Source organism: Fukomys damarensis, unplaced genomic scaffold (assembly GCF_012274545.1).
Source record: "Fukomys damarensis isolate Sample0158 unplaced genomic scaffold, DMR_v1.0_HiC HiC_scaffold_18, whole genome shotgun sequence".
NCBI classification, from domain to species: domain Eukaryota; kingdom Metazoa; phylum Chordata; class Mammalia; order Rodentia; family Bathyergidae; genus Fukomys; species Fukomys damarensis.
This window is the reverse complement of record NW_022900930.1, coordinates 28,360,678-28,383,623: the sequence shown is the minus strand read 5'-3', so window position 1 is coordinate 28,383,623 and position 22,946 is coordinate 28,360,678. Positions and strand designations below refer to the sequence as shown.

Sequence of the window (22,946 nt, the reverse complement as noted above, 5' to 3'; positions counted from 1 at the left end):
TTTTTTTTTTTTTTTTTTGTACCGCGGATTGTGGATCAAACTCAGGTCCTTGTGCTTGCAAGGCAGGCCACCGAACCGCTGAGCTAAATCCCTTCCCCTCTTGGCAGGATTTTTTGCAGTAGTCTTTTAAGTGCTTTTCTGGCTTTCCCCCCTCAACCCGCTCACCAAAATTCTATCTAACTGATAAAAAACACACTTAAAATAATAATATAGATCACATTTTTTTTTACTCTAGTGCTAAAAGAAATAAGCTAGTCCTCAGATCAGACTTTGTGGACCACATAGTCTGATTCCTACTATATGTCAGGTTTCATTTACCTGTAGTACTTTGTTATGTGCTATGGCCATACTGACCTATTTGGACTGCCATTCTTTTTATGTGAATTATGCCTCACTCTCTCATTTAAAACTCGTTCAAATGTTTATTCTTCCGCTGAGATTATGGTTACCCCTTTAAAACTGTAACCTATTACACCTTCGCCCAATCTTGATCTCTCTATCTCAGTTTCTTTTCAAAATCTTTTAAAATACTGTATCCTTAGGTTTATTGCCTATGCTTTTCCCTTATTAAAATATAAACTCCATAAGGGCAGGGTGGTTTTAATTATTTTGATTGATATATCCCCAGCTCCTAGAACAAAGCCTGATGATGCATAGTGGAAGGTCAGTAAGCTTTTCCAAAATGAATTTAGTTAAGTGGAATGGATGACCCATTTTTATTTTGGGTTTGTTTGGTTTTTTTTTTTGTGGTACCAGAGATCGAACTCGGGTCCTTGTTCTTGCAAGGCAGGCAGCGGAACCACTGTGCTAAATCCCTGGCCGGATGACCCATTTTTAATAACAAGGGTTGACCTTCCAGGTAGAATGTCTGTGTTGTAGACAAACCCTAGTGAAAACATGAACTGTTATAGCTGTGGGCTTCCATAGTTTTTAACTGAATGATAGAAATTATTTTCAAAGCAGTTAATTTATCAACATGAGCAGATTTCACATGGAACTGCTGGGACTCCTTTACTATTTTATTAGTTGTGACAGCACTATTTCAAGGAAACATATCTGTTTCTTTGCCATGTGCCATTAAAAAAAATATGGTAGTCAGAATTTATAGAGGAAAGGAGGTCAAGGCAGCAAGCAGACAAGTAGTAAGTGAGAATAGCCTAATCCTATGGTTTCCCATCTTAAGAAGAAATGAAGTAGAGCAATCAGGTATGAGGCTCTACCATGAGAAACTGATATGGCAGCTGACAGAATTTTTAATTAGCCAATCAGATATTGGATTGATGTTGAGTTTGAGGTTTAACTTGTAAAACTTAAAAGGGCTATCAGAAATTATAGCCTAGGGATAGCAGTGTTAGCTTTTTCCCTTCTTACTAAGAACTAGGGAAAGTTGCTATATATGAATGTGTGTTGTGTGAATGTGTATTATTGTGTATGTGTCTGTATATGTTTGTGTCACTACATTAAATGGGATAAAGTTATCACCCAGTCTCTGATGGGAGGCCTAACAGAAGCCAGAGTCTTCAGAGAGTGTGGTGAGAACCAGTTTGGTAAGAAGAACATTGATGAAAAGGAGGGTAACAGATGGTTGATACTGGGATGGTGGAGAAGCAAAGCCCTGATCCATTAATGTATAAATAAAGAATTAAGATGATAGTAAGACCTTAAATCTGAGATCCTATAAAAATAATACTGATCTATATTCAGGAAAAGCTTACTAATAGGTTTATATCTGATCTGTATATCATCATCTTTAAAATGTCCTGGCTAGTTTATAAGAACGTTTTACTTATTAATCAGTTGCCATGGAAACCTACCTCGAATGCTGCTATTGTAAGCTATATTGGCTTGAAGTATGTAGAAGTGGCTTAAAGCCTCTTGTGAGGCAGAAAAGCATCAAAACTCTTTTTGCTTCTCAATTCAGGACTCTGGCAGGTTTATTTATATGAGCAGGGCACATGTGAAAGTATGGTTTTCCCGCTCACTGAGTTCTCAAGCCTGCCTTGCCAGCACTTATTAGTTATTGCTAGGCCCTCGAGTCCATCCAAGAGGGAAGAGAAATCAGAGGCAGAAGTTCTGAGGATATGGTGACATATGTACCCTTACTTCCAGATGTGAGAATTTCCCACAGGTTCTTTCTGTCATTGAAGCAAAACTGGAAGTCTGCACTTACTGTTTTTTGTACAGGAGGTATGAATCTCAGACCTCAGATATGCTAGGAGAGCTCTTAACACGGAGCTATACCCTGAAACTTTTAAAATTTTATTTTGAGGAAGAATCTTGCTAAGTTTCCTAGACTGACCTGAAACATGTGATCCTTCTGCCTCAGCCTCCTGAGTAGCTGGGATTACAGGTGTAAACCACTACATCTAGCATCTATCACTTTTTAATAACTTTTGTGTATTTATCAGTTATTGTAAGTCTATGATTAGTAATCCAGTGTTTATTATGCAAAGAGGGATGTAAAGCCCTTTGAAGTTCACTGAACTTTAAGCAATTGGAAAATTCTAGCATGAGCTGTTATCATTACAACCTTAAATAGGTTTAATGGAAGAGTAGTACCATGGTATTTTTCTTTTTTAATAACAAGGACCAATTTAGTAAAATATGTCTTATACATTTATATTGACAAACGTTTGTTAACCAAAAATCTTATCATTCTACTTTAAGCTCAGGAGAACTTGTGACTTCTAGTAGGCTGTGTATCTAACGCTGCTTTATAATTGCCTTCCTACTACATTCCCCATCCCCACTGATTTATCTTCAGGATCCTCAGACCCTGTGAGAAAAATGGCAAGCAAGTTAGAGGCAAAATGTCACCTTGAATTAAGTGTAAACATATGGATCAATTATGTGTACTTTTTTTTAACCTGAGAGTTACAGATTTATAAGTTTAAAATTATTACTGAATTTGGTGTATAAATTATATGTTTATAAGCTATCTAAATAACAAAAAATCATGATACAAGGAACACCTAATGCTCAATTTAAGGAAAAAAAAAACATGACTAATATCTAAGCTACATGCCAATCTTTCCTTTCCTTTACAGGACCTGTATTTTGTATCTTGGTAGGTCTATAATGTCCTTGATTTTTTTATATTATTCAGTACATATATTGTAATCCTACTACTCTATTGTTTGGTTTTGCAAGGCTAATGGGAGAAAGGGAGTTTTATTTTTAACACTGTGGTTATAATGGGGCAGGACTTTAATTATATTCTTCTACTCAGGGAACCCCAAACTTTGTATCTGATCTATGATACCCACCCAAAATGAAAGAAATTGAAGCTTTATCATTCCTTGGATCTAGTAAATGTCCTCATGGTAAGAGTTGATTTCAAGGTCTTTCTTAGCATATCCCTCAAGTGTCTGTCCTACTTTTACTTAGGTTTTGACTTCTTTTTATACCTTACTTGCTTAGAAGTTTATTAACACAGTTCAAAATATTTTGTTTTCATTTGTTGTCTATCATTTGCAACAGTTATTTGAATACTCCTTTAGGAAATCTTGCTATCGTTTTGGAAATAGAAGTCTGTATTCTAGTTGTTAGTTTTATATCATTTGCCTTGTTTTGCTGTGCTTTTTTTTGACAGCATCTCGCTCTGTAGTTCAGGCTGTCCTTGAACTCACTGGATAGTCCATGCTGACTTTGAATTCATGTGGATCCTTCTGCCTCAGCCTCCGAAGTGCTGGGATAGCAGGCATGTGCCACCACACCCAGTTCCTGTGCTTTTTTTTTCATATGAGCGGAGCTGTCTGGTCTTGGAACAAACTCATTTTGATTGTCTGCCAATTCTTTTTTTTCACTTAATGTTTTTGGCCTCTTTCTTCATAAGTTAGTGTATAATAATTGGACAGAATATGCAAACAGCTGATTTTAATACTTGACTTGTTAGACCTTATTCTCATCAGAATGTATTTAGGCATGATATAATACAAGTACTTTTAGCAATTAAATTATAATTTTGTTTTGTGTTTACGTGTATGTGAATGTTTATATGTGTATGTATTTTCTACTAGGCTGCTGCTCCAAAAGAAGGTAAAGATTCCACCCAGAATTTCTTAAGACTGTTTAATGGATATGTTTACAGTGGTGTGGAAACTTTGGGGAAAGAGCTGTTTATGTTCTTTGGCCCAAAAGCTTTACGGTAAGATAAACCTGTACAATACATCTTATCACTCTATATTTAAAGGTGTAGAGAAGGCTTTTCTTGCAGTTCTCCAGGTGTCACATTGAATCATGTAGAGCGTACTCCATGTTTATGCGAGCTATATATAAGGTTGAGGTTCCACCATGGAAAGCAATCACCAGAAAAAGAATAAATTGTGATGTCATCGTTACTTGGAGGGGAGTCAATTCACTTTACTTACAAAAACTGATAGTCTATCAGAGTTTCTGAAGATGTATTGGAGCAACATATCTCTTGTTTTGTTGTCCCCAAAACTTCTTACACTGTAATCTCTCCTTTTGTGTCATCAAATGTTCACTGCATTTGGTGGCATCAGTTATTTTATATTTATGACAGGCCCTTGTTTAGTTTAAATGCCTCACTAGATTTCTATATTTTTCTGCCTTCCTCCTTTCTCTGAAGTCTTGAACAGAATTTGGGAACTTTCAGAATTCAAACACTTTCGAAAGAAATAACAGGTTTACTTTATCATAGTACTTATAAAAATTCATAGTTAATGTATTGGCAAAGAAAGACAAGCATTCTACTAGCTTGGTTGACTTCATGATAAAAACTGTCAGAATTTATATAATTTCATTGCATGCTCACCTGTTTAATTTTTTCAGGAAAAAGGCCTAAAAGTTAATATGCTTGTTGAATCTCAAGAGGTCTTTTCTGAGTTTAACCTAAGCCATTGCAAACTATAAAGATGAATTCTGCTTCCTTGATTCTTTTTAGTGCTTAAGATATTAAATAGTTGTCACCTTTTTAAAAGAAAAGACCTGCTATTAGACCTTGTACTTCTAAATGAAAGTGTATAATGCTCACAAAGAGATGATTGTTATTTATTGCTCTGATTGTTATTTATTGAATTTCATCCACCACCTGTTGAGAGTACTTCAGGTTCATGTAATTGCTTTTCCTTTGAGGTACACTCTCTTCATTGTCAGTAGCTGCTGTCCTTGGACAACATTGTCACTTCATGTTTTTTCTTAGTCTGGGATTGATAACATCAGCATATGCCTACTGGTTCAGGCAGTAATGATAGTAGGTTACTATCGCTATAGTAGGTTACATTACACTGTAGTAGCTTGATGTGCTTGAAAACTCTTACCTCTGGACAATGGAATACACGCACAATAGTTGAAAACATTGATAGGTTATTGATTTATTTGGTGTTAGGTGCAGATTTAATTCTATAGGACGAGAGGGAGGTTTTTATCAGTGTTTTCTACCAGACTGACAGGAGGGAATCATTGCTCAATGAACGACTGTCAGTAAGTGTCCCATGAAGTTCTAAACAAGGGTGATCAGTTTTTCAGACTGGGTGAACTGGTGTAGTCCCTAGAGAGTAACTGGCTCAATGTATGAGTAGTAAAAACTGCACTGGCTTGCTTCTTTTCAATTTCCTGCAGCCTTAGCAACTCTTGTATGTTACAATTCAAGGTCAGGGGCAGATCAGCTGTTGGAATCTGAACTCAACAACCTAAAATCAACTGTATCCCCTTTCACAATGTAACATGTTAAAAAATTGCACTCCCAACATATGCTTAAGGGAATGGATGACTCTGTTGAAGAAGCATGATCTTTGTGTGAGGCTGCACGTCTGGGAGCCTGAGATGGAAATATTTTCTTCATTTCTGGCTTCTGTTTTCTATCTGCAGCACTGGTCTGCATTTAGAGAGCATCTAGCAGGAACCATGCTTAAATATTTTTTCCAATTTTTATCCAGCTTTTCATTATCAAAATTGCCAATAGGTTTTAGTCATAATATATGTGCATTGCACAAGGCAGCCCGGGAATAATCTGAAATTCATTTGTTTTCAAAAGTAAATATAGACATAGACCTTTCTAAGAGCCTTGGGCATGTAAAAATCCATACTTCAGAAAACTAAAAATTAGAAAGTGATTATTTCTATTAGTATGTGCTGTATCTAAATGCTCATAATAGTTCCATAGAATACTAAAAATTATTGCTCATCTGTTTTATTTTATGAGCACAGTTGTGACATTGCATGTGATTAATACTTGCACTAATGCTAAACTTAGCAGAATCTCTTTAGCTAAAACAAAGCAAAAATTGTTTTCAGTCTTTGTTATAAATGTAACAAATACTAGAGCAAACTCAGAAATAGTGGAAGAACATATGCTATATATATCATGTGATTTATATATATATAAACTTTGAGTATATATATTGCCAGTACAGTGAGTACATATATAGTACCAATGTCTATACACCCAAACATAGCTAGCCTAAAAGTTGTCATGTCAATCAGAATGTTACATGTTAGACTAATACTTAAAAGCTATATTTTTAAATGAATGGTTCTTTATAAAATGCTTTGCTGTTTCTAATTTGCAATTTATATGACTGACTAGCATACATATTAGTGACTAGAATCTACATCTGAAATATTCTGAGAGTTTTACCCTTTTTTTGTTTGTTTGTTTGTTTTTGGTACCAGGGATCGAACTTGGGTCCTTGAGCTTGCAAGGCAGGTGGTGGAACCCCTGAGCTAAATCCCCAGCCTGAGTTTTGCCACTTTTAAGAATGGCTTATACAATCAGTTTTCTAATTTTATTGGCTGTCAAGTGGTATGAACCTCTAATATGATAAAACCATTCTTATTCGCTAAAATATCTTTATTGGCTCTATCATAAGCTACTTACCAAAAGTTTTTAAAGTTTTGTTATAATTGATATAATCTGTCATATAACATGTGGGGAGAAATTAAAGTCATGAAGACTCTACAGCTAATTATATACTTTAGTTTAATAAATGCCTTCTATTTACATACCATGCCCGCTTGACCTTAAGGGTTAGACAGCATTCTTTTTGGAAAGTGTTTTTCTGGCCACAGTCACCACATACAAAAAAAATTTCTATTTTTAAAATTATACATAAAATTTATATATTTTATGTTTCAAGATATGCTGTTTTTCTGCCTTGTATTAGGTATGCCTTTGTATGATTGAGTTGTAAGTATTGTTTACATATTCCAGATGTCAGCATTTTATCAGATACATGTTTTACAAGCAGTTGCTTCTATTGTGTGCCTTCTTTATTTTTTTAACCATGTCTGTTGACCACAAACTTGTGATGTTGATTAATTATAATTTACATTATAATTTAGAAATTTTTCTTTTATTGTTCATACTTTGTATGAACAATAAAAAGATATGTTTGCCCAGTACAAATTCGCTATGATTTTCCCCTTTATTTTCTTCTACTTTTATTTTTGTGTGACCTCTCTGTTCAGAATTGTGATGTATTTTGAGTTAATTTTTGCACATAGTACAAAGAAAGATTAAGGTACATTTTTTGTGCACATGTGATTGTTCTAGGATAATTGTTGAAGAGATTATCCTTTCTGCATTGCATTTCTTTGCAACTTTGTTGAAAAATCGGTTAACCAAAAATATGGTTCAGTTTCTGAACTCATCATGTTTTTTAAAGGATTTATGTGTCTATTTATGCTTCTATTCTGTGTCTATTTATGTTTCTATTCTTTCACCAGTTATACACTATCCCAATTGAAATACCTTTAAATTAATGAAAACAGTGTAGTCACCTGGCTTTCTTCTTTCCTTTTTTTGAAACGATTTTTACTATTTTAGTATTTTGTCTTTCTAAATTTTAGATTTGGTGGTTTGTATAAAATGCTTTCTGGAGATTTCTAGAAGTTTGATTGGCATTACATTGAATTTCTAAGATTAATTAGGTGATAATTTATAAATGAGTAATACTGTCTTCCTCTCCACTTAAATAGTATTATCCATGTTTATTTAATTATGATTTTCAGTTTCAAATATAATTTATATTTCTAGTCAAATTAAGTTTTGGCACTCTTGTGATGGGTACTCTTTTTAAATTTGGATTTCCAATTATTCATTACTAGTATATGGAACAATTTTTGTGTGTTGACCTTTTCTCTTGCACCCTGCTAAACTGTTATTCTAGCAGCTCTTGTTTGTTTTGGGGGAGTACAACTGTAGGATTAATATGTAGACAATGGTACCATGTGTTAATCGAGATGGTTTTGTTTCTTCCTTGTTAATCTCTATGTCTTTGCTTTCTTTTTTCTAATTATATCAGCTAGGAATATCAGTATAATAAGTAGAAATGGTGAGAACAGATATCTTTACCTTACTTTCTCTTATATTAGCTTTATTTTTTCACATGTCTCTTTTGTTAGATTGAAAAAAGTTCTTTTATTCCCACATTGAGTTTGTATTATGACTGTAGATTAAATGTTTCAATCTTTTTCTGAATCTTCATGCTATTTATTTCCTTAATTTGTTAATATGGTCAGTTATACTAATTGATTTTTTAATTTTGAATAAGCCTTGCATTTCCAGAATACATTCGCTTTGTTATAATGTATTATCCTTTTTATGTATTAGTAGACTGATTCTATGGAGGATTTTTGCATTTGTCTTCTTAAGAGATATTGACTCATAGGTTTGTTTTCTTCTTAGTGTCACAGTGTAATTTTGGTATTTGGATAATGCTGGCTTCCAAGTGGTTGGCAATTTTTCCCTCCTGTCTGATTTGTTTCTATAGATTTGGTATGAGTACAATAGTCAGCTCTAAGATATTTGGAGGCTTGAAAAGAGAAGAAATTGAAAACAGGACTTTTTTTTTAAGTATGGTCAAGAATTTTACAGAATTAATGGAACTATGAAACAAGGCCAAATGGTCTAACATACTTGTAGCTGGAATCCCAGAACAGATAAAGAATAGAGCAGGATATTTTTGAAGAGTTAAACGGCTAAAATTTTTCTTTATCAAATCTTGGACCCAAAAGTTCAAAGAACCTAAAAGACAAACAAACAAACAAACAAAAAAAAACCCCACAAATATCCTTTACATATACCTAGCCAATGTGCTAAAAACCAAATATGAAGAGAAATCCTGGAAGCGGCCACATAAAGAGGTTTTATATACAGGAACAAAGTAAAAACATACATTGGACTTCTCATCAGAAACTCCACAGGGCAAAAGATAGCAGAGCAACCTCTTTGAATTGCCAAAAGGATAATAAACCTTTCAAGTGAGAATTCTAAATTACCAAAGATATCTATAAAAAATAAAAGGTCAACAAAACACCAACCAACCAACCACAAACAAAATGAAAGAATCCAGCAGTACTCAACATAAAACATAAAAAAATTAAAGAAGATCTGTACAGCATAAAGCACTTTAATAACAGGCGAAATTTTGAATCTACACAAAGAAAAAGAACACTGGAAATGGGAAATGTGGGTGTAAATATATTTCCTTTTGTATTTCCTTTCTAAAAACAAATCTTTTTTTTGGATAATTTCTGTTACTCTATATTCATGTTCACTTAGGTTTTCCTTTGCTGTATGCAATCTGCTGATGTATTCATAGGAAGAATTATTTATCTCTGATATTGGGATTTTTATTTCTGTGCTGAAATTCTCATCTGTTTATATGCCTTTGTACCAGATCACTTCATATTATTAACACATTAATAACTGATACATAATATAAAATTGGCTATAATATATTAACATTTTCATTTTTACATTTTTACATTAATTTAAAATTACTTTTTAGTCACCTGTCTCATAGTTCCAACACTGAAGACATCTTTAGATTTATTTTCATTTATTGTTTTCTCTCTTGATATTGGAATTTTAAAATCTATTTCTGTGTCTTATTTACATTGTTTTGAACCTGAGATATCATATACAAAAAAAGAGCTATCAGACATCATTTGTTGAAGAGACTGTGGTAAATAATATTTAAGCTCAGAAATGACAATGCCTGCCTATCTAGCAGGTCTTTTGTGTAGGGAGCAGAGTGAGTTTCAGTTTTTGTGAGTTGTGGTTCCGTTCGGTAGTGTGCTATTGACTTCAAAATTCCAGCTGCTGCTGCTCTATGTTTAGTGCTGTCCTTGTGGCTTCTTCATGTTCCTATTTCATTCTCCACAGACCCTGATATACACATCACAGACAAAATCTCCATTCTAGCCCTTCCCTGGTGGTGGACCACTCTTACTAGTTAATCAGCAAGAGGCTCATGACAGTGGAGGTTCTTGTGTACTTCGGGAGCTCCTTTAGTCTTGGTTGGCCCTGTCCATGTGCACCTCAGGGTTTCTGTTGCTCTCATCCCCATGGTAGTCACACTTTGCCCTGCTTTTCTGATGTTCTTGCTTGGGTCCTAGAGTTCTCTACCTCTCTCCCAATGGGAGCAGATTTCTCTTCTGCATCATTGTAGGATTCTGTACCCAACCCTAGGGATAGATGACTGGCTGCATTTGCTCTCAACAGCAGCACACCTTTGCCTAGGCCTGGTGTCAGAGGTTTCCTATCCTCACCTTGTGACAGCCTGCTTGAGCTTGTGGCTCAGTGCGAAGCTCATGCTGTGTGCAGAGAGGTTTCTTGATCCATTTTCAGATAGATGGCTTTTTGTTTCTACATTTCCCTTGGCTACAGCAGCTTAACACATCTATCAGATTTTTTGCTTCTTATTCATAAAGACAGGCATCATTCCACAAAAGGCAGACCGTTGAGCTCTCTTGTCCTCATTCATCTCTCTATGCTCAACTCTAAGGGTGTCCATGATGTGCACACTCCTGTGATTGGGACTGCAGGGATTTAGCTGTTTCCTTCTTACCTGTTTCGTGGTTTTTTGTTTTTGTTTTTTAATGGTAGCTATCTCTTCCTCCTGTGCTCTGCCACAGATATAAACATGTATGTTTTAACTTTTCTCAGAGCGGCTTGTCATTCTTTGGAATTTAGCTCATTACATTATTTGCAGGGTGTGTTTGTCATTAATGAGAACCTGTAACAGTGCTGTGGTCTGTGCTATTTATGCTTGCTTAGGAATGTGTTCACATTATTCCTATAGTGGTAGCCTGGAACAGTGTGATGTTTAAAATGGGATCAAAGTTTAATTATCAATTTGTTTTAGGAACTGTTTCTTACCAGAGGAGTTTTTTTAATTCAGTTTTAGTTTGGTCATAATTTTTATGTTATAACATTGGCTACAAGTGACAAAAGTATAACACAAGCAAGTTCACTTATTAATTATAAGATTACAGGATATCTTATGAAGCCTGAGAATAATAAAGATGGGTTGAGGGAGAGCTAGAAGCAAAGGCTAAAAACTGTCAGGACTATCTTCATTTCTTTTTTGACTGCTCTCACTGAAATCTGGTATAGATTTCCTCTCTGCACACAGGCCTTCCTCAGGTTCTCTGGTGTCTATTCCCATATAGAAACATTCCCACATACAGCTCTTATATGAGATTTTTTCCAATAGTAACAAGAAACTAATCTAATGAGTCCAGTTAGTATAATGATGAACCTAGTTTAGGACAAGGATCCACTCTTAAATCAGTGTTATAAGATCAAGGAAGGGATAGAGTGACCAGTCCAGGTTTGACCTAATGCCTACCCTTAGACCCTGTACCTGAAGTAGGCGGGCAGAGTTATATTATGCAGAATAAATGGCTTCAGATAACAATTTCAATTGGAGGTACAAGAAGTTTGAGGAGGATTAAGAGATAGAAATAAGGATCTAATAAAATTTTTCTCAGTTAGATTTAATTATGAAATCTTGAATAACAACCAAAACTCTTAAAATCCCTTCCTAAATATGGCTCTATGTGGTGGTCTATAAAAAAATGTTATAACAAAGTAGACATTTACTGTACCTTGAAATTTTTCATGGTGATGATATGTTCTTAGTTTAAGATAAAAGGGTTTCAAACACAAAATTTGTTAGTTTATCAAAGCTCAGTTATAATATTTAGCTATTGATAAAATAAAAATTTATTTTATGTACATTTCCCCCTAAATGGTTAGAATTACAAGTCAAAGGTATACTTACTTTATGTACAGGTTTTATTGAGGCTACTCCTGCATTTGAATTGGGTCTTAACCTTCGATATTTTTTATGTGAATGTGGTTTCATTATGGAAAGTGATTTAGAATCCACTTTGTGCACCATGCAGCTGAAAAGATTTTAGATAGGATGGCTTCTGGGCATGAGAGTTGTAGACCATGCACTGGGGCTAGGCCTCTATAAGCTAAATTATAGAGTACTTACAGGTACACATTTTTCCTGTCAGGAACTATGGGGCATGTAAAATGTATTTATGATTGATAGTAGGTCACACAGAGTTTAAAACCCACATTTTTTAAAGTTAGACTGGTTAACCTTGTATACTACTATAACATGGTGCTTTGGAAGTAGAAGCCACAGCAGTAACATTTGCTTCCAAAAGAGCCATATTTATTAACTCAACAAAGCTATAAAAGACAGATTTGAAAGGCAGAACATTGCATTTCATCTTGAGAATCATTTTTGGTCTTCACCATCAGAGACCTCACAAAATTGCTTCTTTTTTTAAATTGGACATACTAATCAATCCTATACAATCTGAAAGATTATGAATTTTCCATCACTGCATTGTGACTTTAAATCTAACTGTAAATATTTATAAATCCCTTCTTCCCAATACATATGAAGGTAAAAGAAAATGAAAGAATTGAAGACCATAGCATTTTGACTTGTCCTCTCTCTCTTAGTCTCTTCATGGCCTCCCCTACTCCATACATAGGATTTTGCTGGAAATTGTTTCATTGCTTATTCCAAAGCAGTCAATAATTCCTTAAACTGCAGATCTTATTTTGCTATAAGTAAACATTTCTAAATCATTGTGTCTGAAATAAGGAATTTGAAAGTTAATAGCTCTGAAGAATTCATATGCACAAGCTATAGGCAACCTAGCCTTATCTTAAACCTTTAAATCAGAAAATACTGAGAGATGCTAGACTATTCTGTGAATAAAGATACTTCATCTTAAAATAAAAGAACACAGATATTTTTTTCCTGGGCTTATTTGTGGGTGTCATTATTTCCCCAGGAAGTTATTTGTGGATTGAAAACTAATTTTCATATCTTATAGCTTTATAAGGATACAAAGCTACAGGACAAAACTATATGATCATATTAGCTAAAAGATTTTGCCCTTTAAAAATATCTATCCTAGGGCCAAGGATTTAGCTCAGTGATTCTGCTGCCTGCCTTGCAAGTGCAAGGACCTGAGTTCAATCCCTGATACCAAAAAAACAAAAAACAAAAAAACTGTCCTGAGATTTGTTTGTTTATACCCAAAAAATGAAGCCAAGGAAATATTTTGATATATGATATACTTCAACTCAAAATGGGTTTGATTTTGTTTCAGGATTCATTTTGGAATGAAAGGCTCCATCATGATTAATCCACTTGCCTATAAAAATAAAAATGGAGTTTCTCCTGTTTTTGAACTGCAGCTCACCAATGATTTGATTTGTACACAGAAAAAAAAAAAAAAAAAATATATATATATATATATATATATTCCGAGCTTCGACCTGCAGTTTGGTTTGGGGCATCACTAAGTAAATAGCTTATAACTGGTGAAACTTCATTGGAAAGGAGCCTTCAAATAATGAAATTTCTTCGGGTGTTCATCATTTACCCAAAAAACTCTTATACCATGATTAATATAAAGTTTTTATATTAAAGCTCATGTCAAATGACACTGTGACTTTATGATTAATGCATTTTACATTTCTTTCTGCAGAAACTCAATGGAAAGCCAACAGAGAATAAGAATGATGGAAGAATTAGATGTGTGCTCACCTAAATTTAGTTTCTTAAGAGCAGAAAATGAAATTAAAAAACAGAAAGGTCGGATGCTCTGTGATGTGCTATTGGATCAGAAAGTGTTACCTGGAGTAGGGAACATCATCAAAAATGAAGCTCTCTTTGATAGTGGTCTCCATCCAGCTGTTAAAGTAAATCATACTCATTTTTTTAATTATTTCTCTGTCTTTAAATAATATTAAAGAAGCAATGTGAACACTTAAATTCTTTCTAGCCTGGATTCTGCCTAGATTCCAGGTGTCTTTCAAGGCTTTGTTCTTGTGACTTCTCAAAGTGGCCCACTGTGAGCACCTTGCAGAGCTGCAGTGTACATCCCTCCTCCCACTTCACATTCCCAGTCTTCCTTAATTTGCTTCTGTCTGTTTTCCATACCGTGTGTAACTTTCAGACACAATATTTAGTTGTTATATTTATTGTTAAAAAACATGTCTCCTTCTGCTAGAATACAGTCTCCAAAAAGCACAAATCTGTCCTGCTCAATGATGTATCCTAACATCTAAAACACAGGGTTTGAAATTTGATAGGCTTTAAGCATACATTTGCAGAATGTGTGAATGAATGAAACTCAAAACTTTTTTGTTTTCTATCTGGCATATGAAATACGTGCTCTATACATACTCATGAGTTCCTATGTTCCTAATACTCATCTGTTCTAGCTCTTGGTGAAGGTAGAAAGTCCTGTCCCAACAGAATGATAAGATTGGAATTCAAGTAGTGGATATTCAAGAATAAGCAATCAGCAAGCAGATGGGAGCAAATATTAGTGTCCCTGTCAGATATATATGGGAGAAAAAGAACTAGGAGAGAAAGATATTAAAGTTGTAGAAAAAGGAGTGGTGATTCATACAATAAAGTTCTGAGAAGGTCAGAGAAATTGGAAAATGCAGGGAGCATGCATATATTTTACTTCCCAATGAAGGATTCACATCAGGCTTTTTTTCCAGATCTGTTACTATCAACTAAATTATCTTTAATTAAATTAATGGGAGAAAAAGAACTAGGAGAGAAAGATATTAAAGTTGTAGAAAAAGGAGTGGTGATTCATACAATAAAGTTCTGAGAAGGTCAGAGAAATTGGAAAATGCAGGGAGCATGCATATATTTTACTTCCCAATGAAGGATTCACATCAGGCTTTTTTTCCAGATCTGTTACTATCAACTAAATTATCTTTAATTAAATTAACTAAATAATTATTCCCAATTAATTATTTTCATTGAATTATTTATATAATTACTATTAACTAAATTATATTTAATGTGCATCCAAAGATACCTCTTTGTTTTGTGTACTTTCTAAATGATTTTGGTAAAACTGAAGTTGGTAAGAATTAAGTTTTAACAGAAACCAGTTGATAATTTTGAAATAGGTTCTGCTCTTTGGAACTGGGAATAATTTAATGTGGCCAATATTAAACAATTTTTTAGGAGAAAAGGGTTTTTTGTTTGTTTGTTTAATTTTGTTTTCCTTGTTAATACTAAGTCACTAAATTGCCCAGATTGGGCTTGAACCTGCATGTTTGCCCCAGCCTCTGAGAGTGTTGGGATTAGACATGTACTCCCATGCCCAGCTATGAATGAATATTTAAAAATCACTTATATTTCTCTGGAAAAGCTTTTTTAAAAAACAACCCAAAGGGCCGGGGATTTAGCTCAGTGGTGCTGCCACCTGCTTTGCAAGCACAAGGTCCCGTGTTCAATCTTTGGTACTCCCCAAAAAACCACAAAAGAAACCCAGAGTAGTGTTAGTGTTACCTAATTACCATGGATTTGTACACCCAGCCAGCCATTCATCTAGTTTAAAGGTCATTTATCTGTAATATCTGCAGAATTAAAAATTCTTACATTTCTGAAGTTTAGTCATTAAACTCCTAAAAGAATAGGTGCAGCTATTGAAAAAGTAATAGTTTAACATCTGTAGATGTGACCTACCATGTGTACAAGATATTTTAAGAAGTGAATGTTTTTAAAAAGCCTAAGTTTTAAAAGTTAAATAATTGAACATTTATAGTACTTTTAGAATGATTATGGTGATTACATGATTTTCAACTTTATAGCCTTTAATGTGTGTGTGTGTTTTCAAACACAAAAAACAAGGGTAAGTCATCAGACAAAATTTCTTTTGGAGTTACCATTGAAAGCACAAGGGCCAAATGGTAATTAATTCTGCAAATGTAACTCTTGAGATTCACACCACACTTTGTCACAAAAGTATTGTTCAATAAAGTCTATTTCTGAGTTCTTCGAAGTGTTACATGTATTTTACGTTAACATTTTTTAAAAGCTTAATAGTAACCTTAATGGTCATCTACTCCTGTGTCTACTTTTCTTCCTTCCTTTCTAGATATTTTATTTCGTTTTTAATTTCTTGCTTTTTTTTTTCAAATCAAGCAAGACTATTCAAGTGGCTGGTAGATAAGCTGGGGTTTTGAAGATATCTGATGTAGAACATTCAATAAACATTTGAATTTAGAATTGCAATGTGTAAACAGGAATGATATTTTTATCAATACAGTATTATTATCAGTTAAAAATAAAGCTAGTTACATTAAATACATAAGAAACAGAGTTCTAGAAGATATGCATGTATTTTAAACCTGCTTACAGTTGTCTTTAACAGAACTCATAAGTGGTATTTGCCCACAGTAATAAATTATAAAATTATGCTGTTATTTCTCCATTTTCAGATTTTTCAGTTAACAGATGAACAGACCCATCACCTTGTGAAGATGGTGCGTGATTTCAGCATTCTCTTTTATAGGGTAAGAACTAAAATTTCAAGTATTTAAATGTTAGGATTTCTTTTTTGATGGCACCAAAAATGTTAACGCTTTATATAGCCATCTAGTGGTAAGAATATAGAGGTACAATAAAGGAGGGTGCTATTTTATGGGCATAATTAACATCTTGAAATTCTAGGTCATTGATCAGTGCAAATTTGCCTAACTATGATTATATTAAATTATCTTTAAACTAAATTGGGAAAAATTACGTTAACCTTTTCTTTAGATTCTTGCTTTGTTTTTGGATATGTAAAATATAAAAACCATAAAGAGATTAAAAAGTATATTAGAATAAGCGGACTTTCATTCAGAATTTGCCACTTATCCTTGATTTCAATTATTGAGAAACTTGGGCTGGGGATTTAGCTCAGTAGTGCCTTGCCTGCCTGGCAAGCTCAAGGTCCTGAATTTGAGTCCTCATACCAAAAAAAAAAAAAAAAAAAGAAACTGTTTAAAGTTAGTGTTTTCACTTATAAAATTGGATAACAATATTGACAACAAAAATTCTTCTGAGAATTAAATAACTACTGCTGACATGTAAATTTTGAAAGTTGTACATGTGTATATGTAGAATTCAATAAACACTTTATCTTTTAAAGTATGATTAAGTCTGTTTTTCTGTCACAGTCTGTTTTCTGTATTCAGAATTCTTTTACTGTGTTCAAAAAGGAAGGTAATGAAAGGGAAACCACTCAAGATATGCTAAGCAGAGAAACAGGATATTAGGCTGTCTAGGTAAATCCATTTTGTGTTTTAAAAAGTGATTTTTTAAAAAGGAAGGTTTTGTAACATTCTTTATTAATTGACCTAAAGTATTAATGAACGTTTTGGTTTACATATCTGCCTTGAGTAACTGTGGCTATTTTAAACCTATACAGTTTCATTTATTCTGGAGGAAAATTACTGTAGGAAATAGCCCATTTTCTGTCCAGATTGAATTGGGTATTTCAACTCCTTGCTTAAATTAATATAAATTGTTTGTGTAATTTTTGTCTCATGAATGGTGATTCATATTTTTTTACTTTAAAATTTTCACAATACTAATGTTCACACAAAATGTTTTCTTGTTAGGAGCTTTAAATGTATATGAGTAGAATAAATCTGTGACAGAAAAATACCAAAATGTATTTTTAAATAGAACATAAACCAATTAAATTTTGTTCCCTAGAAAACTTTTTTGGCTGTTGAAACTGAGTGAGAAACTTCAGTGTTCGAAAAATAATCAAATTTAAAGCTAATCTAGTCTTTTTTTTTAAACCAAATAATTACTTTTAAGACAAACTTAAAAATACAAGACACTTTAAAATATAGAGCTTTTATATATCATTTAGAAAAGAGGATAGTCATGCAAAGAATTTTGTTCCCTAGAAAACTTTTTTGGCTGTTGAAACTGAGTGAGAAACTTCAGTGTTCGAAAAATAATCAAATTTAAAGCTAATCTAGTCTTTTTTTTTAAACCAAATAATTACTTTTAAGACAAACTTAAAAATACAAGACACTTTAAAATATAGAGCTTTTATATATCATTTAGAAAAGAGGATAGTCATGCAAAGAACAACTTTGAATGCTAACACATTATCACATTCATATAATAGTTATTTCACACAAATCTTGTTTGTCAGATATTACTGAATCTTGTCAATACCTTTTTCTCAGATGAAAGAAAATATTATATGAAACTATGTACAAACATAGGTAAAGTTTTAATAGATTGTTTCAGAGTTGACTTTCAAGAATATATCTGGCTCCAAAGATATATATCTGGCTACTTTTTTTGTGCATAACTTCTCTCTCTTTTTTTTTAAGTGCTGTAGAACAGGATCTGCTATCTCTAAACACTGTAAGGTTTACAAGCGTCCTAATTGTGGTCAGTGCCAAGGCAAAATTATCATATGTCGTTTAGGAGAGAATAACAGAATGACGTATTTCTGTCCTCATTGTCAAAAACAAAATCCTCAACACACTGACGTATGGTAAGATATTGAATTTAAATTACTTAATTAAAAGGCTAATATCAGGGAATATCACTGAATAACTGTTAAGCTATTCGTAAAGGGACATAACTAAAAATTATTTGAACCTTTGGAAGGATACGGTTAAAAAAAAGAAAAAGAATCATCCAAGAGCCCAAAGGAGCCAAAGCTGATATATGTATTACTTTTGAATTCAGGCAGAAAAGTCTCTTACTTGGGTGATGGTATCCACCCATAAGATGTAATCTTTTTTGTGAAAAAAAGTATCAAGAAGAGTCGATCAATAATTGGAAAAATGCAGCTATCTTCAAACGTCTTTGCTTCATTTAGAAATAATATTATAAAACATAGCAAGATTTTCTTCCAGAATTTGTCTTCTTAATGAAACTTCTTATAAAACATACCGATGGTGATTCTGCCAGTTGCTGAGTATGTTTCTTTCGGTTATACATTTGAGAACTGGGAAAATAATCACAGAATGGGTTTGGAAACTGTCTATAAGATGAACTTGAACTAAGACTCCTGGAATTACTGTTGTTTCAGAGCCAATAATCCTCTCAAAATCTAGTTATTTCCTTTCTGCCAATGCTCAGTCACCCTGGTAAAAGGGTAAATTTCTTTTTAAAGGCAGCTAGGAGAAAGATTAACAATATAAAGTAGCTGCAAAGCAGTGTACCAGATTATAAACGAAAAATATCAGGGCAGACATGAAGCACATACAATGCTGCAAGAATTCAGGAATATTAAAGGCATATATATATTATACTTATTATATATTATATATATTATAGTATATAAAGGTTGGAGGATCTTATAAAGAAAGCGATTTGAAATTTACTATAAGAAATTGAATTTGGGTTAAGTACATGAGAAAGCAAACATTATTTAATTGGATAAAACAGCATGGTCATCAGCTGTGAATCATTGCATTGACAAGCATGGATGCTGGAGGGATGAGAAATTGTTTTAAACAAGAATTGTGACAGATCTGATATATAAAGTAAGATAATGCAAAAAAAATAAGAGCCAAATAACAAAGTTTCACTTTATGGGTGAGTCTGGGAAAGTTGGGATGGAATGGTAAATGATACATTGAGTTTGGAATGTGTGAAGTAGCAGTGGCGTATCCAGGAGGGCTGTGTTATGGGCCATGTTAGAGTGGAGGAGGTAATGGCTAGAGGGTTGTTCGTAGTACTGTTAAGTGAAGTATCAAAACATTCTTAACTCACTGAGAAACAATAAAGATATAAATCAAGGCCAGGCATGGTGGCGCACCCCTGTAATTCTAGCACTGGGCAGGCTGGGGCAGGAGGATCGCTATGAGTTCGAGACCAGCCTGGGCTACATAGTGAGTTCCAGGTCAGTCTCAACTACATAGTGAGACCCTGTCTCAAAAACCCAAAAAAAAGAAGATATAAATCAAAGTCTGAGCTTCAGGGAAAACATATTACTGTAGAATAAGAGAAAAGAATAAGCAAAAAAACAAAATGATATGATTAGAAATAGAAAAGAATCAAGGTATTTATTGGCTGTGCAGAAGTCCCAGGAAGAAGAGGCCATCAAGTCTGGCCATCAAGCACTCGGGCAAAGCATGGAGATAAGGCACAGTGGAGATCCTGGCTCATGGCTCCAAAATGTATCTCAAGCTACTTTTTTAAAAAAGTCTTTTTGTCTTTGTGTTTCATTCCTCTTAGCCTCTTCATGCATTTTAGTCTCAGAGAGATCTGAAATATGTTAAGCTAATTAATTATATTTATTGTACCCATTTAGGAGTTTGATTTTCATGAACAGGAACATTATTCATAGTATGGTATTGGTATACTTTTATTTGGTCCTGTGCATTTAACTCAGTGTCTGACCTTCAATGGTTAGTGTTATGTAATTGTTTTTTTTATGAATTGATAGCTTCTGAGATTTAAAAATTTTCATACTCTTCCAAATCATCAAATAAAGTTATTTACCATATAAATAATTGTCAGTTCAAAGGATTCTTTAAAACTAGGCTTTAAAGGCTCAAGTTTCCCTGAAGGAGACTCACATGCACCTAATCTAGGACTTAGAGGAAGCCATGCTATGCTTGCTCCTTTTTTTTTCTTTTTTTTTTTTTTTGGTACGGAGGATCAAACTTGGGTCCTTGTGCCTGCGAGGAAGGTGGCGAAACCACTGAGCTAAATCCCCAGCCTTTTATGCTAAACAAGTTTAGGCCTTGTAATGTCTCCTTTCCTACCCAATCTTGCTTAGTAAAACAACTATACACTGCAAAATAAATTCATACATAAATTAAAAGGCTTGAAACCAGTACTATTTTTCTATATTTAGACTTTCTATGATTAAATATATTAATCTGTAGAATGAGTATTTTTATACTTTTCATGCTAATTTTTTTACTTTAACTTCATGTTATTTTAATTTAACTTGAAGTCTAAAGCTCAATAGCAATGATCTAAGCCCCTTCACTCACTGAATGCTTACTGAACTCCAAAATGAATTGTCCCTAAGTTTTTTGGTTTTTATTTATTACACACCACAATTTAAATACCTACATCATTTATTTTTGGCTCTTAATTCTATACTAGCTAATGTAATTTATATGTGTGAGTATTGTTGCTTTAGGGGAAGTTAAGTTGCTCTTTTTCTTTTAGAGAGTCTTTACATTTTTAAAATAATTTTTAAAATTTAAATAGCTTTATTATCATCAACTATAGCAGGTATTGGGAATACAATGCAAAGTCTAAAGTGGGAAGTAAATGAGAAAATACAGAATTAAAACACCAAGATGGACTTGCATAAATGAATAAGGTTATATGTAAGGCATAGAAGTGAAAACACTTAAATCTATATGGGAAAAACAAGGGAATCTTGTTGGAAGAGGAGATATTTGAGGCTAGTATGAAAGAAACTAGGAATTCTTCAAAGACAAGCAACATGTAAAAGATTTTTAAGAAAGAAAACACACATGGGCAAGTCTATAGGGGAAATCCCTAGTGCATTTGGAGACCTTCAGAAAGATGGGAGAGGGGTCTCTGGTTCCTTTAAAATGATATAGTGAATTCAGATTTTTAAAGAACATCTAGTTTGGAAATGTCCTGATAGTTGGTTGCCAGTTAATGAGAATATAGTGCTATTTGCAATCCAATTTTAGTGCAGACCTGACCTGCAGAGATTTTGGAAGGAATGGAGCAATCAGAGGGCACATGGCAGACCTGACAAAAATCATGGTGCAATAAGCTTGCTTTTGGAAGGCAGTTTGTATAGTTGCCATATTTAGAACATAATTTAAAAAGGTATGCAGCCAAATGAATATCAGGAAAATTAACAGAATTAACAGAAGAGCTGTAAGAACCAGAGGCTCTGACTGGAAGCCATGAGGGTAACCTTGCCTGGGCTCTCCACAGATAGAGCAAGTAGAAATAGAAAATGTTGCTTTCTGCTTAAGCCTCTTACCTCAAGCTTTGGGGTAATAAATACTTTTAGTATTGTTAACACACACTGATATTTGGGTAAAGAAAAATCAGTTGTTTTCCATACTAGTAACTTGTCTTCCTGACAAAGTGCAAAGATAACTTAAAGATACTGTCATCCTTCACTTATACATTGTACCCCCCTGTTACTCTCTTTAGGGTAACAGATATAATAGGTGAAATGATAGTGAATCTGAGAGTATTTGTAATCACTGAGAGCATGCATAGAGAAGAGAGAGGACGATCCAATAGTCATTCAACTAGGTTAGCTTTGGTAATCAAAAGAGGAAAAGCAGCCAGGTATGGTGGCACAAACCTGTAATCCCAGCACTTGGGAGGCTGAATCAGGAGGATTGCCAGGAGTTTAAGGCCAACCTGGGCTACATAGCAGCCTGAACTACATAGAGAGACCTGTCTCAAAAAGAAGAAAAGCAGTCCATGAAGGAGGTGAAAGAAACCAACACAGCAGTATTAATAGATAATGTAGGTGCAAAACCCATTCATTAAGTCAATATCTATGGAATATTCATTGATTACTATGTTCCAATAGGAACATACATTAAGAAAAAAATATATATCAGACAATGAGGCAATGGTGAGTAGTGGTTAGTACTCTCAAGAAATAGGCAATAAAATGACAAAGGGCATCTATTTTAGATATGGCAGCAAAATAAAGTCCCTGAGCAGATTTCTGAATAGAACTGATAACTTTAAAGGATATAAAGGTGGGAAAAAGTTTGATAAGAGGGTAGTTCAGAAACAAAAAGGAAGAGATAGAAGACTGACTAACCAGAAGTCAGGTATGAACCATAGACCATGTAGAAACAGTCTGGCCGTGGAAAAAATTTTCCACTTTATTCTGTTTATAATATT

General features: G+C 33.8%; 1 protein-coding gene across 1 annotated transcript in view; it reads left to right on the top strand.

Moving 5' to 3' along the window:
- Nucleotides 1-22,946, top strand: part of Neil3 (nei like DNA glycosylase 3) — a 44,492-nt gene that overhangs the window by 9,682 nt on the left and 11,864 nt on the right. Inside the window, exons 2-6 of the mRNA XM_010629796.2 lie at nt 4,020-4,147; nt 13,396-13,569; nt 13,777-13,990; nt 16,544-16,618; nt 18,446-18,612. Coding sequence (XP_010628098.1) covers nt 4,020-4,147; nt 13,396-13,569; nt 13,777-13,990; nt 16,544-16,618; nt 18,446-18,612 — 758 coding nt within the window. The remainder of the gene's footprint in view (nt 1-4,019; nt 4,148-13,395; nt 13,570-13,776; nt 13,991-16,543; nt 16,619-18,445; nt 18,613-22,946) is intronic.